The sequence below is a fragment of the Podarcis liolepis genome, assembly GCF_965112155.1.
Source record: "Podarcis liolepis genome assembly, chromosome: 9".
Lineage (NCBI taxonomy): Eukaryota > Metazoa > Chordata > Lepidosauria > Squamata > Lacertidae > Podarcis > Podarcis liolepis.
Window position 1 is genome coordinate 39,833,598 of NC_139564.1, and position 21,431 is coordinate 39,855,028.

The window sequence follows — 21,431 nt, forward strand, 5'->3', positions numbered from 1 at the left end:
TTTTAACTGTGAAGAATGTTGGAAAACTATTTGTTTGTTCTTAAAACTGGAACACCTTGGGGTTAACCTCTGATCATCTTCGATATTCAATTACATGCCTTTTCATCTTTAACTTTATCCTTGTCCACAGGTGAAAGTATTGCACAATCAGCTTGTTCTGTTCCACAATGCCATTGCAGCATACTTTGCGGGGAATCAAAAACAGCTTGAACAGACTCTTAAACTATTCCATATCAAATTGAAAACGCCTGGAGTAGATGCTCCATCCTGGCTTGAAGATCAGCAATAGGACCACAGCATGAAGATCCCTTGATCAACCAAGAATATTGTACACCTAATGAGAATCAATGAATTTGTATAAGGAGGACTGTTTGTAATGATACTTGCACAAGCAGCTTTAATTTCCCCCTTGATAATAATTACTATAATAGTTTGGGAGGGTGGATGGATGTAACCAAATGTAACTTGCCATTTCAGAAACAGATCTTTTTTGTATTTGAGGGTGGATGGTTTTCTGTAGTAGGGAAATATAGATTTGCACTGACAAAGATGTTCGTGATCTCCGGTAATTGTGGTGGCTAGATGAGAATTTTTTCAAAGGGAGATGCTCATGGTTTGTATCAACATCAGATATTTTATATAAATGTATTAAGCTTCTCTAAAGATTCTTTTTTCATGTAAATGTGTTAAAAGAATAAATGTTTTACAGAGTAATAATATAAGGAAGGCCTTCAAGCAACATCCACAAAATATCAGTGGCTGGCTGATACGTGGAATTGCAGCAAATAGCTTTTTTAAAAAAATGTTGGATCATTCAATTTTGTGGTTCAGAAACACTAAATATAGAATTGCCCTCTTGGTCTGAAGCTTTGAAAACACATTTTAGCATTGTAAAGATGAACTGTTGGAGAAGCAGACCATAGCCCTACTTCTTTAATATTTAAATGTCTATTAAAAAAAATACCTTTACTTGCCTTAAATTCAGAAGTGCCTTTTGCAACACACTTTGTACACAGTGTACATAATCTGTAAGAAACCCTCTTTGGATTGATGACTTTTTAAAGAGACAGTCTGAGGCCAGTCTGGGTTGTGTGTGCTTCTGTTGAACGGCAGACCATGTCACATGACTAATATGACTGATTGTTTCTTTTCTCAATCAATAGTGTAACCTTTATTAAACATACATTTCTGTTCTCTTATAGCCTTTTAAAATTCACTGTTATGGAGCATCCTCAATTGCACATTATCCACTGCTTTTTGTGTTTATATAAATGAAGTAAAAATAACTTAACACAGTTTATATGGATTGTACAATTATGTATTATATGTTGAAATGATTCAGTTGCTTCTTTAAATGGTTTAGTTTAAGTCTTAATGTAATGTGTGTATCAAGTACATTTTAAATCATTCCTTATTACATTCTTGTCTGTTCAATGACTTTTTGCAATTGGATTTTTTCTCTTGCAATAACTTTACCAAGTTACCATTCCTCAGAATGTGCCTCCGTTGTTAACTTTGTTTTCATACTAAAGGTGTTTGCTGCAGTCTGTTTCCTTTATTTCATGGGATTTGTGGATTAACATTTGCACAAACCTTTTTCTTCCAGCTAAGCCTTGGGGATACTTTTATTAGCCATAGCCCTACAAACAAGATATGATTAGCTGCCTTTCTGACTGGAACTTTTTCCCTCCAATGGCTTTTTCCCTCCACTGCTAGGAAGGGAAGCAAATGTTCTTGAGGAAGCAGGGCTATAGCAGAAATGTACTCTTCTTCACCCCCTTTGTTCACATTCCTTCAAACAGCATGTTCTGTTGCTTTGTCTTGTGTGGACTTACAGCTGGAACGTTGGAGATGCGACAAAAACCTATCAGGGTAGGCAAGGTGAGTCTGTGGTACCAAAAAACCACAAATCCTCTGAATAGAAGTGGTATTCATGTGTTTTCATGTATTATAATGTTTTTAAATGTTGACAGCTAAGTTAACAATCATCCTGGCTTTTGTACTAGTTGGCTAAAACTTTGCTTGACATATAAACAAAAACTTTCTAAACTGTCTCTTCCCTGCTTACATCCTCATGGCCACAGCTCTGGTAATGTGAAATGGCTAACTCTCAAGATGACAATATAGCAAGCATAGCAAAACTTGTTTGTCAGCTGGGTAGATTTAGTTGTCTCCCCCTAATTCTTCAGTCTTTCCTATGACAGTTCTTTCTTTTTTAAGTACCTAGCCCATTTATCATTTTATACTTTCCTCCAGCCGTAGGCTGTGCTGTTGGAATCCTTCATAAGTTTCAACTTCGCGTGTGACATCTCCATGCAGTAAAACGGCTAAATGGGGGCTGGGGGCTGCCTTGAGCTTTCAAACTTCCTCCTTTAAAATTTATCTAGCACTTTCACAAAGCAACTATTGGCCAAGTTCACATCTTTTGTGCTCAGTCTGATAATAACTGACTTCACAGAAACCCTGAGTTTGTTCCTAGAGTTCTGTTTTTACTTGTCACTGTCATTTTCCTTCTCTATTTGCATTTCTCACTTCTTATGGCGCTGTGTGACATGGTGAATTTCTGTATATCAGTTTGAGAAATTGTCTGGAGGTACAGGCCATGAAATATTTATCAAAGAATTTCAAATTCTGCACTGAAGAATTTGAAATCATCGCACAAGGAAAATCATAAAATCTTTTGCAAAATAATCTACATACACAAATAGGTGTAAATTGAATGTGGTACTTTGTATTATGCAATCTACATATTTTTTTCCGGTGCTGCAGGTTGTCATACTGCCATACTGGTGTCAGAAGCATAGATCAGTAGTAACTGAAATAGAAATCAGGATCACTTTTGTCTCAGGGAGTTGGACTAGATGACCCTTGGAGTTCCTTCTTACTTTTTAGTTCTATGACTATGCACAGTAAGGCACAATGCAATCCCACTATAAATGCACTAGATTCCACCACTTTTCTAGTGCAAGCTTAAGTGCTTCTATGAAGGGTGCACTAGTAAACATTGCAGTGTCTAAGCTCTTAGTTGTAAGGATAGTTCTTTATGACTAGATCAAAGACACGGACTAGATCAAATCCAGCTTGATGTGGACACAATAAAATGGAACGTTCCAAAGGATGCTTAGTGCTTTGATTTAAAAAAAAAATAATAATCAAGGTTTGTAAGATACTATAGGGACTTGGATATCTTAGAAAGCTGGGATCAGGGAAGTGGGTGTTTTTGGAGGGGAGGAATTTTTTGAACTTTGTTAGGAGCATTGGCTTCTCTCCACTGAAAGGAAATAAACACAGATAAATGAATCCAAACCTGGAGTGGCAGTGGCCTACTGTGGAGGTCCCTGCTCTACCCACCGAATGCATGAACAGGAGAAGCTACTACCAGTGGTAGTCAATGTACCATATTTCACTGCATAATAGTTGCACCACCACCCCTAAAAGCTGTCCCCAGAGCATTCCCCACGTAATAGTCGCAGCGGCGAAAATGCCTTGCCGGTGGGACATTAGTTTTGCCTAACAGCATTTGCCCGCTTTTGTAATTGAAATTGCTCTTAGCACAGCTGTTTCCCAGCCTCTTCCTGTTCCTACCTGTGGAACTTGCCCGTTGGCTGAGCCGGCCCTCAACCCACAGAGGATGAGGCAGCCTCGTGCGAGGAGCGAGAGCGGCAGCTGAGGAGGCCTCACCCGAGAGGAGTATGGAGATGGAGGAGAAATGTGGTGGCAAGGTCCTGGCCAGTGGCCTGTGCCCGTGGATATGCCCAGCAATTGTAAACTGCCTGCTCTAGAGGGGTGTGCGCCTAAGGCCCCTTGCAATGGGCCTACTTCTCCGTGGGGGGTTTGCAGGGCGGGGTTAAGAGACCAGGCTAAGCTATGCATTTACTGTATTTCACCACATAATGGTTTCCACCGCATAAGCCGCACCCCTCTTTTTTGAAAATAAAAATCGGCGTTAAAAATGTGACTTATGGGGTGAAATATGATAACCCTGGAATGAAGGAATATGGAACTGATCTAGCCAAGGAGCCACTGGACCCTAAGGTGCTCGTATCTATTGACAAATCTTGTGAGGCGTCTGAGCCACGCCTGTTTGCTGCGCCAGCCTGGAGGTGGTGCAGCAAATGTATTCTTTCCGCGCCCCACCTTCTACTCTGGCTGCCACAAATGGTGGAACACCAGATGCCGCAGTGATTCCCATCACTCACTACTTCCCTCCAGGAGTTCAGATTGTGCTCTTTATCTCATTGTTAAGGAAATTAAGAGGAGATAGTGAAGGATTTCACAACCACTCATTATACACTAGGAGTGTCCCATGTACCAAATAAGATGCAGGAGTTAAATACAAAATTCCTCACATGAATCTTGAAATAGGTTACTGACATGCTCTCTGTTGTTGCATAGATAGGCACATTTTTAGGTTCAGACGGCACATATTATCCAAAACTACTAAGTAATTCGTGACTGAGCTGGATTGGTATTACAGTTAAACCTTGAACAATAAACTGTCCTTGGTAGAGTGGCATACTGTTACCATTTTTGTTGCAGCTACTGATGTTGGTGGGAGTTTGCCGTCTGCATAAATGATAAAGGGAGGCCTTCGCGTATATGTCATCCTCAGAGCTTGGCCCTCTAAAAACAATGTCGTAAGTGTGCAGAAGGACAGAACGTTTCCTACGAAGAATTGTGCACTGTGTGGGCAGCTGGCCACTGCCCATAAGACAAACTCACAAACCCAAGTGGAAATTTTCCTCTGGGCTGTGAATATTCATAATGACAACTAGTAGAAATTACATGATCATTATTAGCATTACCATCCCTGACGCAATTCCAGTATGTGAACAAATAGGTCTACTTTTTCTAATCTCAACCGTAAGCTTGTATTTTCTTAGAAGGTGTATTACATTTTTGAGTGTGGCCTCTTGAGTGCTATATTACTGTGCAAACTCCTGAAAGGTATCTGGAGGTAGTCCTTGGTCTGGATAATTAATGATATCAGTTGTGGGATTTAATTGTGAAATATACATTATCTACCATTGTTAAGTGCTTTAAGATTTCATTTGATCACAATGGGAGCGATTAAAGCACTTACGGTAATTGATTTTAATGCAGTAAGACATAAGTGTTTAGCTCTGGTTAGATTGTTTTCCTTAGGTTGTTTTCTCAATATGTCAGAAACAATTTCCTCTCATAAAGGGAACCCCCTTTTTTCCAAAAAGCAAAAATAGTAAATAAGGATGGCCCCTCTCCCTGCTTTTGGCGGGACAGTAAGAATGCTTTGCTGTTGTAATATTTCTGCTTACAGTGCATTGATTTCAGCTTCTATGGTGTGTCTCTGTAAATGCACAAAATCCAGAAAACCTAGACACTAAACACTGGATTGGGAATGCTGGCTGGAATCACACAGATAGCACAAGTTCATGCAATTAACAGCAGGGTCGATTTGTGCTTTGACTTGGAGTGGTTGCAAAGCATTGACATGAGTCTAGTAAAAATCAACAAAGGTGATGCCCCCTTAGCCGTAGTTGTTAATTATTAAGGAGACTTACTATAACGATAGTAACATTAAAAAACACAAAAACAAAAAAACCCAGCCAGTACAGAGCAAGGCTGTGTGAACCCTACAGAAGCACATTCTGGTTTAAAATAATTAAGAGTTACTTATATATATATAGGTGGTGATGCTTGTGTGATAATCTGAACTTTTAAAGGGTTTTTGCATAAGCCTCATGGCAAGCCTTCACCTTAAGCAGCCTCTGCCATCACTGCTTGTGTTCTTTCTTTCTTTCTGGGTTTCAAAACGCTGACTTCTCTCTTCTACTCACTATGTGCTGCTCCTGTGTGAACTGTCTAAGCTTCTCCCGTAGCATACCCTGGCCTCCCAGATACTCTGGGAATTTGTCAGAAATTATTAGGATTTAGTGACTTGGGGGAAGGGCATTCAGTAACAGGCTCATTTTCTAAGAGATGGTGACTGGAAGAAGCCAAAATACTTGCAAAAATTGAGTTCTTCCCTTCATTCTCCTTCAACATTAATAACCCTCTCTACTGAGTGTAAGCAGACATCCAGGCACACTCTATTAATGCATTCAAACCAACAAAACTCCTAGTTCTCGGAACTGTGTTTACACTTCTAGTTAGATGGTTTAACTACATGGTTCATTCTAAAAAGAGAGAGCACTGCAGAAAGAAAAGAAGCATTTACAGAACCATGTAATGTTCAGTACACAAGCGTGGTAGAGACGTTGGGGAGCTTGGAGACATGGGTTCAAATGCCCACTCCGCCAGGATTGACTCACTGGGTCAATCATTGTCTCTCAGCCCAACCTATCCCACAAGGTTGTGATGAGGCAAGGATAAAATGGGGAGATGGAAATCCTGTGCACCATTTTACACCTCCTTGGAGGAAAGGCAGACTGTAAATGTAATAATAATAAATAATGAATATTTATTACCTTGATGTACAGGTAAAAAATGCATGCATATCAACTTTTTCTATACATCAGTTTCCCTGTAGCCCAATTTTCTACCGACACACAATAAGCCTCATTAAAGATGGAATATAACTAATAATAAATAATAACAACAACAGTACCCAGACAGACTTAGAAAATATGTAAAAATAATAAAAATACATTAAGCTAAAACCAGGGGAAAAACACTTCTCAGAGTGCTCACAGTCAGATTATTCACAAGCTCACAAGCACCTGCAGACACCAATAAAAAGGTGCTTCATAAGCAATATCCAGAGCTGAAACAGAGAAGACGCCTAATGCGACTCTACAAGCAGGTAGTCCCATGAGGAGGGTGTGACACTGGAGAAGGCAGTCTTCAAGAAAGCAAATACAGTCACACACACAAAAAGTCGAGAAGAGGGCAGATGTAAACGTGCATTAGGTATGAATACTCCCATTAACAACCTACTTGTATCACCTCCTAATGCCCAAGATTCTTCACAAGACAGCAGCCGGTGATACACTACAATCCTATACATGCCTACTTGGAAGTAAGTCTCACTTCCAGTGTGGTGTAGTGGTTAAGAGCGGTAGACTCGTAATCTGGGGAACCGGGTTCGCGTCCCCGCTCCTCCACATGCAGCTGCTGGGTGACTTTGGGCTAGTCACACTTCTCTGAAGTCTCTCAACCCCACTCACCTCACAGAGTATTTGTTGTGGGGGAGGAAGGGAAAGGAGAATGTTAGCCGCTTTGAGGCTCCTTAGGGTAGTGATAAAGCAGGATATCAAATCCAAACTCTTCTTCTTCACGGAGTTTGAAGGGGTTTGCTCCTAGGCAACCAAAAAAGGCTCCCCAAATGGCTTGCAAAAATCATTCCTAAGACAGAGCCTGTCTTCAAGCTTGCAGTCTAAAACTTCTGTGCTATTATGGCTCATTCATCTTTGCTGAATATACATGTTTCTGTGGTCTGGTATACCTCCCAGTTCCAGGGAGGGTGAAGGCAAAAAGCTTGTCTTGCTGAAGCCATGGGGAGTACATATTTTGTTAGCACCGGTTGCTGGGAACTACAGAAGGGATGCGTGCTCCTGCGCTCTGGCCTTGTTTGTGGGTTTTCCATAGGGGGCATCTGGTTGACCACTGTGAGAACAGGCTGCTGGACTAGATTGCCATTAGCTGATCCAACAGAGCTCTTCTGTTCTTAATTCTGATGTGCGTATAAATGTTGTCTATTCCACATGCAAGAACCTATATAGCAGCCTTTGCCAAAGATGATGATAAATTGACAATAAGGTTAGTGAGGGCTGTTGTCTAGGGTCCTGCTGCATACTAGGGGTTAGGGCTGGGAGAACTCAGGAAGGAGTATTCATGATAAGATGTACACAGGATCTACAGTTCTGCTGCATGTGCCCGCAGATCCAGTGGTCATGTGATATAGTTACCAGGCCACATGGAAGGTCTTGTTCTAAGTCCTGAACAACTCAAGACCAGGTTGCCTGAAAGACTGCCCACTCCTGTAGAAAACCTGTATGATCGCTACTTGTGACCCCTCACCTTACAGGATATTTAAATGGTAGTGACCCAAAACGGGCATTTTCTGCTATTGCCCCTGTGTTATGGAATTTCCACATCTTCTGCCATGTGAGGTAGTTTCAGGTACCTTGTAAAGACTTGGTCCAGGCTTTCTCTACCCCTGATTTATGTATCAGAATCCCAGTGAATTCCTATTTTATTTGCTGTTATGCTGCTGTCCTATTGGCTTTTGGTTGTATTTTTTACATTTTAATGATATTGTTCTGATATTGCACACCGCTTAGAGATTTTAAATATATAAAGTGGTTTATAAATGCTAGCTTGTCTTCCAAGACTGGCTTCCAGGATCTGGCCTTAGCCAAAGAAGGCTATCTGCACTTGAACTGGCAATGAAGTCTGCATCTACAGAAAGGCTTATACCTCTCCTGCTGTTCCCTATGCACAACACTGAGTGTGTGTATTTAGGGGGGAAGAGAGAAGAGCATCTCTGTACTGGGGGCCAATGTGTATTAAGGTATTTGCATATAGATCTTCACATCTGAAGAGGGGTGCACGCACATGAAAGCTCATACCAATAACAAACTTAGTTGCTCTGTAAGGTGCTACTGGAAGGAATTTTTGCATATTATCAGTTCTTAAATACTTCTCAATCTGCAAACTGCCTTATTAATGGTCTCAACAATTTGACAGCTTGTTTTGCAAATGTGAAACTGAGATGGAGCGACTGATTTGCATAAGGTGACCCGGTGAGGCTGGAGGACAGAGCTGTGGTTTTACATTACCCAGGTGTGTTGGATCCAAATGTGCACTGCCCATGGCAGCTATATTTATATCAGCTTCTTCAAATACTGTAAAACATTTGAGTTTTAATCTTAAATGCTCCCGAGTCATAGATGTGCTTTCTCCCCAGAGATAAGAATCTTTTCTTGGGGGGGGGGGGACATATATATCTGACTGCAGGCAAAATGGCACTGTCAGCAGGCTCAGGGGAATCCCAAGGTTTTAGAAGTACAAGAACAACAGCAACAAAAGAATAGGAGTGGAAAACCTTAAACATGGAGCAACCTGATGTTTGGTGGCCATGGAACGCTGTCTCTGTATGGGAATGGGGGAACTGAAAAACTAAGGGAGATAGACTGTGCAATACAGTACAGTGATACCTCTGGTTAAGTACTTAATTCGTTCTGGAGGTCCATTCTTAACCTGAAACTGTTCTTAACCTGAAGCACCACTTTAGCTAATGGGGCCTCCCACAGCTGCTGCGCCGCCGCCGCACAATTTCTGTTCTCATCCTGAAGCAAAGTTCTTAACCCGAGGTATTATTTCTGGGTTAGTGGAGTCTGTAAACTGAAGCGTATGTAACCTGAGGTACCACTGTATCTGTGAAGAAGGCATGGGTAGAATCCTGTACAGGAATTCTCCACTCTGCAACGTTTTGTTGCAGGTCCCGCTCATTTTCTGATTTTTTTTATTCGTGTTTGGTAATAAAAGCAATACAGTGGTACGTCAGTTTAAGAACAGCCCTGTTTATGAACTATTCCATTTACAAACTCCGCAAAACTGGAAGTAGTGTCCCGGTTTGCGAACTTTACCACAGTCTAAGAACGGAATCTGAACGGTGGAAGGGCACCGGCGGCAGGAGGCATCATTAGGGAAAGTGTGCCTCAGTTTAAGAACAGTTTCGGTTTAAGAACAGACTTCCAGAACGGATTAAGTTTGCAAAACTGAGGTGCCACTGTAAAACCAAGTTATTTTTTCCTTATTTAAGCCTATCCCAATTTTCTCCTGTGTTATTTTTTCTATATACTTCCAGCATAAATGTAATGTTTTGTGAAATACTTGCCCCCAAACCAGTTCACATCTCTTGATGTGCATGCAGGGTTTCTGCATGTGTGCTGCAACTACAGGGTTTCTGCATGCATAAGAGCCGCAACCTTCACGTTGCACCAAGTGGCAATTCCACCTAAATAGCTAAAAAGGGAGAAGGCATATATTTTTGGGCAGGTGTGTAGGAAGTGCACACTGCAGACTCTCAAAGTCACAATACTGTGATCAGGGTGACTGCTTATAAACGTGAGCATGCTTTGTTTACAAAGGTGGACCTGGCAGCAGGTGCTCCCCTCCCATTGTGAATCCGGTGTAACATGTTTTGGTACTACCTCCAGCATTAATTTGTGTCCCAGCCTTGCCTATCCACACAAATAGGCTGGGTCTGCTGAACCTAGGAATCCTCACTACTGACACTGCAGGGATATGGAATTGAAAATGAAATGGGAAACAATATTTAACTGAAAGCAAGAATGGAAGCTGCAGTGGCTTCAGCTTGAGAAACACAGTTCTTTTTCTCTCTCATGTGTATGTGAGCTACTGTGCAAGATCTTTTACATATTCAAAGTACTAAAACCATAGGCTTTTTGGAGTGGAGTGTGGTGGAGTGGTTAAGAGCAGTGGACTCCTAATCTGGTGAACCGGGTTCGTGTCCCTGCTCCTCCACATGCAGCTGCTGGGTGACCTTGGGCCAGTCACACTTCTTTGAAGTCTTTCAGCCTCACTCACCTCACAGAGTGTTTGTTGAAGAGGAAGGGAAAGGAGATTGCTAGCCACTTTGAGACTCCTTAGGATAGTGATAAAACAGGATATCAAATCCAAACTCCTCCTCCTCCTCCTCCTCCTCTTCTTCTTCTTCTTCTTCTTCTTCTTCTTCTTCTTCTAGCAAATGCAAGGGATTTGAGCAAGGGGTAAAAAGGTAAAGGTAAAGGGACCCCTGACCATTAGGTCCAGTTGTGACCAACTCCGGGGTTGCGGCGCTCATCTTGCTTTATTGGCCGAGGGAGCGAGCGTACAGCTTCCGGGTCATGTGGCCAGCATGACTACGCTGCTTCTGGCGAACCAGAGCGGCAGACAGAAATGCCGTTTACCTTCCCACCGGAGCGGTACCTATTTATCTACTTGCACTTTGACATGCTTTCAAACTGCTAGATTGGCAGGAGCAGGGACTGAGCAATGGGAGCTCACCCCGTCGCGGGGATTCGAACCGCCGACCTTCTGATCGGCAAGTCCTAGGCTCTGTGGTTTAACCCACAGCACCACCCGTGTCAAAAAGAATTAGTGAGAAGTGGCACTTGGCATAGCGTTTCAACTGAGGTTTGACAGTGGAAAGAGTAAATGTGAAAACATGACGGCATCTCAAGTGGCTCTGTTTAACTGGATCCAATGTGGTGTGTGGGTGTCCCTGTGGCATTTCATTCATTCACTCACTCCATACTATTGTATAGGGACGTTTTAATGTTTGATCATTTTATTTTGCTTTTATATTTGTTGGAAGCCGCCCGGAGTGGCTGCAGCAACCCAGTCAGCTGGGCAAGGTACAAAAAATAAATTAGTAGTAGTAGTATGGCCACCCAACCTCTTAGATCACTCTGTTTTCCCCTCCTAGGCCCTTGGTCACTCTGCTTTATGTTCAGGAGCATACCTGAACATATTGAGAAGCAAATTAAGGTAAAGGAAGAAGTGGAAGAGAGTGAGCTCTTTGAACTTCCTCCTTCAGCACTTTTCAAGGGGGAAGGGACAGGTAAGCATTCTTGGCACCTCATGGCAGTGGGTGGGTACACATAATGAAGTACCAATGGATTCAGGTTGTAGTAGCTGTGTGTGTGTGTGTGTGTGTGTGTGTAATCTGATTCAGATCAGACATACTGAAATCAATAGACAAAGTCATTTTTTTCTGTGGATCTACTCTGAGTATGACCATCAAATGATTGGGAATAATAATGAAATGCATCATTTGAGCCTGGACAGAAGTTGTGGAAATTATCTATCCTAGAGTTTCTTCAGGAGATGGGATAATAAGCATCTTCGGGGAATGACTGTAGTGGGAAATTTCATCCCTGGAGAGAGTTTAACACTGACTATCAAGGTCCCTTTTCAGTTGTCCAATATGATACATATATTCATATTCATAGAATCATAGAATCATAGAATCATAGAATCATAGAATCATAGAGTTGGAAGAGACCACAAGGGCCATCGAGTCCAACCCCCTGCCAAGCAGGAAACAAATATGTGAGTAGCCTATAGATTTCTAAGGGATTGCTTTCATGTAATTGTCAGGCTGGTTGAGCACAAAGTGTGGAATGTCAGGAATGCATGCTAATTGCAATTTAAATTGTTATTCAACTACCAAGCAACCAGGTACCCACAGACATAATTAATTTCCTTTACATTATGTAATACATTTTTATCCCTCTGCGTTTGCTTCATATTATACAACAAAAATATTACACAGTCACAGATCTGGTAGAAGTTTCTTATTAGCCATCCACCACCCATCTCCTTTAGATTCAAATTCCTCCTATTTTAGCCTTCTGTTTCTTTTCCTGTGGAGCTATATACAAGGTGATCCACTCATATCTCCTTTCAAATACTGCCCCCCCCTTGTACCTGTTTTGGGCATAACTTCTGAGGATCACCTAGCCCAACCCCCTGCAATGTAGGGATCTCAGCTAAAGCATCCATGAGAGATGGCCATCCAACCTCTGCGTGGAAACCTCCACGGAAGGAGAGTCCCTTCCCTTCTAAGGAGGACCATTCTACTGTTGAACTGCTGTCAGAAAGTTCTTTCTGATGTTTAGCCAGAATCTTTTTTCTTGTAACGTGAATCCATTGGTATAGGACCGGTTGTAGCTTGCAGCTTACACAGTGAAACCCTAGCCCTGTCTACACAGAACGTAGAGTGAATTCAGTGGGGCTATCTCCTACATAAGGGGGGGGGGTTAGGATTGCGGTCTTTCTGTACAAAGCCTCGCCCTCCACTAGGATGCAGTCCATGAAACGTTGCAGAAGATGGAATGAAGCACCCAGCTGAAAAAAGATTCCCACATTGATCTCAGTGACTTTTAGCATGTAAGTGGACTCCTCTCCAGTCAATCTGTGCTGAATCCCATTTTCAGTTTGCATTACTGAAATCCAGCAAAAAAGGACTGCAGTGAAGGGAATAAATGCAGAACAGGAGATACCGTAGCTTTACCTTACACATTCTAATTGCTCTTCAAAACTGTACAGAAACTCTCAAAAGTGTGGCTCAAGACATTTTACTCTCCAATGTCGACTACATTCTTAGCTACGGAAGCCAATTAGTCTGAAAGTTGAATCCTACTTCAATGGGATAGCATTCTCTACCATGTCACACCTGACGCAACATACTAATGGCGGCCATCTAAGGTGTTTGCAAAAGGCGGCTTTAGGGTAGTGCGACCGGTTCGGCTGCACTGGGTGCCACTCTGCAGAGGGTGCCACAACAATACTGTAGAATGGAGTGCAAGAGGCAGGGGGCTCTGAATTGTAGCGTTGCACAGGACACCATTGGTGGTTGCTTCACTCTGCCATGCAGCAGCAAAAAGGCTTGCTTGTGTGCAGACAATGGGCCTGGCTTCTTTCGTTCTGTTCTCTTTATCAATCACTGCCCTATAGAGACTGTTGTGACCCCAGCTTTGCTCCAGAACTTTCCCCCTGTACTTTCCCGCCTCAATGGCCCTTGTACACGTGGTCTACTCAGAAGCAAGCCCCATGGAGCTCAACAGGACCCCCACTCCCAAATCAGGATCTGTAAGGGTCCGCTGAGTCCAGTGGGGACCTACTCCTCCCCAGTGTAGGATCTGTGAGCCCCATTGAGTTCAATGGGAGGTCCTCTCCGTATAAAACGCCCAGCTCGCATCCGGGGCACCACCGGCTTGCCTCTCAACTTTGGCCATTCATTCCCACGAGAGTCTGGTCGAACCGAGAGGCTGGGAGGAGGAATCAGAGAACCTATATAGACAGAGTGTCCCCAGCACCAGCAGCAGCGACTGCGTCTTTCGGCTCGACTCGACTTGGAGAACAGGCTGGTGGCGTTACCTGAAACAGCCCCGCCTAACGCCGCGCCTGCGCGGTGCCGCCTCTCTCCTCCGCCCGGGTCCGGGCCGCAGTGAGAGCGAAGGGAGGAGGCAGAGCAGGCGAGGCGGCGGCGGCGCAGCAGCTCTCTCTTCGCAAGAGTTGGACAGGCAGCGAGAGCGAGTCCGGCGTCCGCGAAGGAGCCCCGGGTGGCCGAGGGCAGCGCGCACACAGCTGGGGGCTCCGGGTAAGTGGAGGCAGCAGCAGCAACCGCTCCGTCTGGGAAGGCGACGCGTAGACGGGTCGGGGGGGGGGGGCGGCAGTGGCTCTTTCCAGGGACAGGCTCTCGACCCCGTGCGGCTAAGCGGGGGCTTCCCACGCCCGCCCCACCCCTTCATACCGGGAGGGGTGCCTCGGTGCGCATCTTCTATGGGACCACGGAGCTGCTTTCCTCGAAATTGCGATCTGGTAGCTCTCCCGCCCCGCGCGACATCCTGGGCACTGCCATCTAGTAATCCGATCTGTAGGTGTCCGGGGGGGGGGGGAATTAAAATCCGGGCACGGGGCCTTGGACGAGGGAGGACCCGGCTTTTTATTGTGGTCCTATAGAATAACAGAAGCCGTGAAACCTCCCCTCCCCACGGCCCATTTAAGACCGATTCATCGCTGAGCCCCGGCAGAGGCTCCTGTAATTATGATTCGACGGCGGCAGGCGGGCTCTCCGGGGATCCTCGGCGCCCCCCCGGGTGAATCTCCTTCCCAGATTTCTCCTCGCTCGCTCGGGGTCTACTGGGTCCTTCTCGAGGGCAGCAGCAACGTTTGCTGGCGTTACGAGGCGGCGATCTGCGGCTTTCCTCCCGCCGGGTTGCGCGACTCGGCTGGCGAGCGTGAAAGGGGAGGGGAGGCTGAGCAGCCCTCGCAAGGGCAGAGGGAGCGCAGCAGCAGCAGCAGCAGCATCGGCTCTACGGGCGATGCAAGACCATTTTCTTTCTGCTGAAGTTGGAAGTCTGTAGCTGCTTCTCCCCCGCTCCAATTAGTGTGAGGTGGAAGCGAAATAGGGAGGGAGGGAAGAAACCTCTCTCTCTCTCCCCCGCCCGCCCTCTCCACACTTTTAAAATGCGCCGCGTATTGGTGACCCTTTGATTCCGGCCGCCTCTTATCTCCTCAGGGCTGACCTAAGGCGATGCTCTTATTGCCCTTTTCCTGGGAACCATCAAGTTGGGCGCGGGGTGAGGCTGGGAGTGCGAGCGAGCGAGACGGCGCACGTGAGAGGACTTGGCCGGTTGGCGGCGAGAGTTGGCGGTGGGAAGCCGCCGCTGGGTGTCCTTTCTCGGGGAGTCGCCCTCCGCTCTGTCTCTCCCCCCCCCCCGCCCGGCCAGCCTCGCGCGCTTCCCTCGGGCTGTGAGGGGAGGAAAACGGCGGAGATCTGATTACAAAGCGCCGAGGCCACCTTGGAGCAGCAGCCGCCGCCTCCCGCCAGGCGCTGCTGCCGCAAGGTGCCTGAGGAGCTCGTGTGGGGAGGGAAGGGGGCGACGAGGAGGACAGCCCCCCCCCCGGGGAGCGCGCCGGGAAAACAATAGGGCTGCGGAGAGGGCGGGCGAGGGGAGGCGAGCTTTCTTTCACACCCCGTCGAGGAAGGGGTATGAGGAGAGGAGGAAGCCGCGGGGAAAGGAGCTAGGGTGGGAACTCCTGAGCCGGCGTGAGGCGGAGGTCTTGGGACGGGGCAGCGGGGGGATTCGGGGCGTCCGCCGCCTGGGCTGCTCTGGCGGCGGCCGAGGTCTCTTCGCCGCCGCGGCTCCCGAGGGGGCCCCAATCTGGTCTCTGCTGCCGCCGCGCCCCGTCTGAAGAGAACAGGAGCTCTCCGCCAACTTGGTCTCTCGTGGCGGTGGGCTTGTTATTTTTAATTGGCCTGTTCTGTCTTTCTTTCTACCCCCCCCCCTCCAGGATCCGCCCTGAAACAAAACAAGCAATTAAATAATAATATTAATAATAATAGTAATAATGTTGGGGAGGGTGATGATGAGGGAAGGGGCGTTTTACACTTTTGTTGCCGTTCATCTGAAAGGGGGGGGGGGAGAGCAGAGAGAAGAGTCTGTCTCGGTTTTTTGTTGTTTAAATCACACCACACTCCCTATAAAACACTGGCTAACAATGGAGTTTCCAATTTCAAGTGTTGCATCCAGGCAACGATTGTTAACCAAACCAGGACCGGGGCAAACGTAGGTGAACCTTTTTCTTAATGATCAACTAGTAGTCGCATTTTCATGCCCAGCCCCTCTTGGGTGGTCTTGAGTGGACAAGACAATTCTATTCTTCCGAGTTCATGCCCCCTCCACTTTTGCTTTTATTAGCACGGAGGAGGTGCCTTTTAGCTTGTGAAGTGCAGGTTGCAAGTAGGCAAAAGAGAAATTAAAATTGTTTTTCAGATATTTAAGGGTGGGGTGTATTTTTTTTCTGTTGCAAAAACATGCTTTTTTACAACCTCCAGTAGCCTTAAATTGCATGTTGTGCTGCTAGCCAGAGGGACATTTGGGTTAATTGCTTGAGCTGGGAGTATAACATTTCTTTTGGTCTGATTTATACAAAGTGTGTTGCTTTTAAGAGAACTCTTTTATTCCAGAAGGTATCTTACTGGTGGTAGCCCCAAAGAACACCAGTGTGTCATTATATCTCAGTATCCTCTTTAAAGAGAATTGTACATAGGCTTCTGGGGAGGATATTCTCTCCAACTTTGCAAATTCAATTTTGCAAAGCAACATTTGAAAAGAGGGTGCTCTGAGGTTACAGGTGCCTGCCAGTAGATGCCAGCAACAAAATCGCCAATAACATTCACACATCACATTGCTTTCAGTAGTTGTGGTACCAGAAGTAATGTTCACCTGGTTAGTGCAATATTGTGGTTTTCAGTAACGACAAACTGAAAACTGCCAGCAATGGATTTGCTTCTGAGCAATGGGATATTATGTGAATTGCTGGCAAGGAACAATTAGCATTAGCACTGCATGGAAAGATTCCTTTCCATGGAAATAACATGGACTTTGTTCCCAGTTTAAATGTATAGGATTGGGCTATATGTTTTATTATGCTAAGCAAAACAGGCTTGTGTTTGTTTCTTTTTGGGAATGAGTAGGATTTCAAGTGCCATTCATTGAGCTCCTGCTAATGCATAACAATAGTTGCTGCAGTATCTGTGGTTAGTTGCTCTCTTTACCAATTTTGTATGAATGATGATACGTTACATTGGAGAACTGAGTCGATTGAAAGGCTGTTCTATATGTGGAACTTTAGGCATCACAGTTCTGATATGTAAGCAGGTATTTTGAAGTCTATTCTGCACTCATTGCTTGTGGCAGGATCTCTGCCTCCTATGCTCACCTTATATTCAATACAGCTGAATATTGCTGTAGACCTTTTATTTTATTTTACAGATATTTTAATGGTAGCCCATTTGTTTGGAAGAATAGAAACAAATGGTGAAAAGGCAAATGTAGCTTATTTCTGGAGCAATCCCAATTTGTCTATGGATCCCTGGTGCTAATTACTATCAGACAGATCCAGGCGAATGAACTATTTGTAATTCGTTGCCTAAACCTGGTGATGGTCTACTTGCTTTAGATGTAGACTGGAATGCTGTTCTCTCCCATTAGTCTTGTCTCTATGAAATAATAAAGTATAAATTGCTCTTACATATTCTAAGCAGCACTATTCCATTGCACAGTTGTCTTCTTCCTTTAGCACTTTTGGCATAATGTACTCAAAGGGATCTTTGCTGTGCACACAACATACATTTAAAGCAAATATTTTCCCTCAAAGAATGCAGGAAACCGTCGTGTGTGTCCCAAAGCCACAGTTTCCAGGTTCCTCTGGGGAAAGTCATGTGCTTTAAATGTATGGATAGCTCAGCTGGTTAGAGTATGGTGCTGATAATGCCAAGGTTGCAGGTTCGATCCCCGGCTGCATATTCCTGCTTTTCAGGGGGTTGGATTAGATGATCCTCAGGGTCCCTTCCAACTCTACAATTCTATGACTCTGTGATTCCACTCAGCCTTGCGTGTCACTTTTGCAGCAAGGTGTTCAAGTTCCCTTGGTGTGGTACCATCAGTACAGAGGCCCTTGGCCCCACTAAGGAGGAGGAGGATGAGCAGAGAGGCTCTCCAAACATAGCAGAGCTAGCACACCACGGTTTTGAAGCGTGTGAAGTGATACACGTTACCAACTGAAAGGTGCCCCCTTCCTCTCCAGAGTTTAGAATTACCTAACTGTGCCATTGTGCATCAGCTTTTACATTGCAAAGCAGCTCTGAGTATCTTTTTTTGTGCAGAACACAGGTGTGTATATGCTGCGTATGATGGCGCTGTGAGAGTGAGCCTTGGGTATGCACATCCCCTTCCTGGCCGCCCAGCACTCACTCACACCCTTTAATGTAAAGCAGGGCCCTATGTGAGGCTCACTACCGCACCCCACCTGTGTAACCTGAACACCTGGGTTGTATGGGAACCAACCCTAAGACCTCTTGGAATTGAAATGCCAGTTCCTTTCAGACTGGTTGTTCAGGCTGTTATCCCACATGCAGCAAAGTGTGTGGCAATAGCCTCCAGTTTTACTCTCGTACTTGCTTACAGGGTAGGAGACACCTGCTGAACCAAATTGAGCAATAGTTTTCCAGGCTGCTGTGTAGTTTGATAAGTCTCGTTTTCTTGAATCGCTGGGGACTGTATGGTGAATTTGCCTTAAGGTAGACCTTGGGTAAAACAAGAGCATCAAAATAAAACCATATAATTCCTTCTCCAATTGTTGGGTTTCCGTGCTGTGCCACAATGAAGTACACCCTTGCCTAAAGCAGATACAACTGACACAACAGTTTGCGTGCATGTTTTTTTTTTTGTGTGTGTGTGTGTGTGTGTACACACACACACCCTGCAATAAACAAAAATTGGGTGTTTTATCTAAAGCGAACCTTCAGCAAGACTAAGAAATGTGCCTGTAACAAACCTGAATTGAACTGAAATATGATACTTCAAATATAGTTCTGGAAGCAAAATTATTGGGTTGTACTGTTTTAATATTAAATTTTGTTCTCTGAAACATTTTACCAGGAGAAGCCTACCCAAATCTAAAATTGCCCACAGAATCTGGAATTGAAATACCAAAGTCAGATTTTCATCTGTGTCTGCTTAAATTCATTTTTATTATAAACTCTAGGTTTCCTTGAACATTCTGGCATTAGGTGGATTTGACAACTGGACAGCTCAGTTGGTTAGAGCGTGGTGCTGATGACACCAAGGTCGCAGGTACAATCCCCATATGGGGCAATTGCATATTCCTGCGTTGCAGAGGGTTAGACTAGATGATCCTCAAGGTCCCTTCCAATTCTACAATCCTATTATTCCTATCCTATTCCAAAAAAAGCTGGAGTGGGTCAGAGATGTAAATGTGTCAAAGCAGCTTACAGTAAAAATAAAATCTATATTGGTGTCAATCTTAAAATAGAATAGGTTATGTCTTCTAGTCTTCTCCTCTGAGGGTGGTCACACAATACCTGAGGAAAAAGAAAGTAACATGTGAAATAGTGTTAGGCGTGTGATCATAGCAAATCCATATGTATGGGAGCTACTACCATTTGCTGTGCTTCTTGTCTGAATGGTGTGTCTTTGGTGAGGGAGATGGTGAAGCCTATCTGTGGATATCTTGCATGTGTGATTTCACTACTACCTTAACATTTCGAAAAACCTGGCAATTCTCTAGTTTTGCCAAGAAAAAAGGCTGGAATACTGCAGAAAGAACTTACTGCAAATTGTGCATGGTGCCCAAATAACCACTGAAAGCTCATGGTATGTAGATATCTTCTTTCACACCTTGCTGTTTATTTCTCCCCCCCCCCCACTGCCCTTGAATTAAACTCAGAGACACTCTTCGTTCTTCCTTACAAGGAGGTGTATCTATTTCCTCCATCAGCTCCCAGAACAATGGTATGTTACTCTTGGGAGTACCTGGTTGCTAACCACTTTTTGGGGCACCTCTTCCTCTTCCATTCCTTGCCAGGGCTCAGGGATGGCAACAGGATTTATCTGGCCAATAGGAGTAATTTTGGGATTCCTGCCACCGCCGCCATGCAGCCTGTCAGCTGTAACCCAGCCTGCATCAGGGAACCCAGACACATCTTTGACGCAATCTAGGCGCGGGTGGCGCTGTGGGTTAAACCACAGAACCTAGGACTTGCTGATCAGAAGGTTGGCGGTTCGAATCCCTGCGGTGGGGTGAGCTCCCGTTGCTCGGTGTCTGCTCCTGCCAACCTAGCAGTTCGAAAGCTAGCAGTTCCGGTGGGAAGGTCAACAGCATTTCTGTGCGCTGCTCTGGTTCTCCAGAAGTGGCTTAGTACGCCGGCTCCCTCGGCCAATAAAGCGAGATGAGCACCGCAACCCCAGAGTCAGTCACGACTAGACCTAATGGTCAGGGGTCCCTTTACCGTTACCTAAGCTCCCCAAGGCCTGGCCAGCTCTATAGGGCCCAAGCACCTTGCTGTTTCTCAGCTCTTGTGGGGGCAGAGGAGCTTCAGAGAGAATTCTTTCACAATTCTATCATAAAATTATGTACATAGAAGGCAGTTTTCAATTCAGTTTGTAAAACTTGCACCAAAGTGATGTGTAGAATAGAATTATTAAACAAAGCAGTGGCTTCTCTTGCCACTTCCCAACGTCTTTGCCACTCTATGATGCTGCTCAGGAGGCGTGTTTTGTGTCTTCTCCTCTTGACTATAAAGGAATCTCCTTCCTCAACCTCTTGCATCTATTCATTCTGCACATCAGTGCAGTATTAGGAATGTATTAATCACTTCCTTTTAGATCATCCATCACCTGCTTCCTTTACTGATGGACAGAGCAGAGAATAATTTGTAGCATTCATTCTTATCTTGCACATGAAATGTAATTTGGGATTACTGGGCTTCTGTGAATGTTATGTATGTGTGTGATACATTTAGAGTGGTTACTTATTAATGCACATATTGAAAGCTAGACGGTCTAGTGTGGAAGGTGACTTCAATTCAGTCCTCCCTGTTGCAACAAAATGTCCTAAGTTAGATGTCTTTCTCTTAACCACTCTACAGATTTTCTCAATTAAGTAGCATGTTGTCAAGCACCCCTGCTCTGTTTTTGAATGCATCTGTTGTAGATCAAAGAAGCCAGTCTTGGAACAATGGCAGTAATCTCATTTAAAAAGCAACGTGATTCTTCAAAACGTATTTTAGAGCTGATGGTTAAGTACCAGTACCCTTCAGCAATTGGGCACAAACCCATGCAAATTTGCAGTGACCGGGAATTGCATTTAAAAAACCAACACTGTGTGACTTGCAAAGAAAAAATGAGTTGCAGCCATGGAGAATAGCCAGAATAAGGGAAAATATCCATTTCTGTGGGTGTCTTGAAAAGCTTCTGAATGAAGCCACTTGCCATGCCGGCAAATCCTTGATATGTTTCATTATAATTATTGCATAATCTAAAGAATCAAACTCATTTTTTAAATATCTCAGCAATCCAAAATAAACCTCTGTTTTTATAGATGATCTTTGTCCAGGATGTATTTACCTT

The 21,431-nt window shown here is 44.6% G+C and overlaps 2 protein-coding genes across 7 annotated transcripts in view; both read left to right on the forward strand.

Moving 5' to 3' along the window:
* ARFIP1 (ARF interacting protein 1) overlaps window positions 1-1,544 on the forward strand; it is a 37,429-nt gene extending 35,885 nt beyond the window's left edge. For all 6 annotated transcript variants that reach the window (XM_083520101.1, XM_083520103.1, XM_083520104.1 and 3 more), the window contains one exon: window positions 131-1,544. In XM_083520101.1, coding sequence (XP_083376227.1) covers window positions 131-289 — 159 coding nt within the window. In that variant the 3' untranslated portion in view covers window positions 290-1,544. The remainder of the gene's footprint in view (window positions 1-130) is intronic.
* A 12,204-nt stretch (window positions 1,545-13,748) lies between these two features.
* FHDC1 (FH2 domain containing 1) overlaps window positions 13,749-21,431 on the forward strand; it is a 53,143-nt gene continuing 45,460 nt past the window's right edge. The window contains exon 1 of the mRNA XM_083460249.1: window positions 13,749-14,092. The gene's annotated coding sequence lies outside the window, so the exon portion shown is untranslated. The remainder of the gene's footprint in view (window positions 14,093-21,431) is intronic.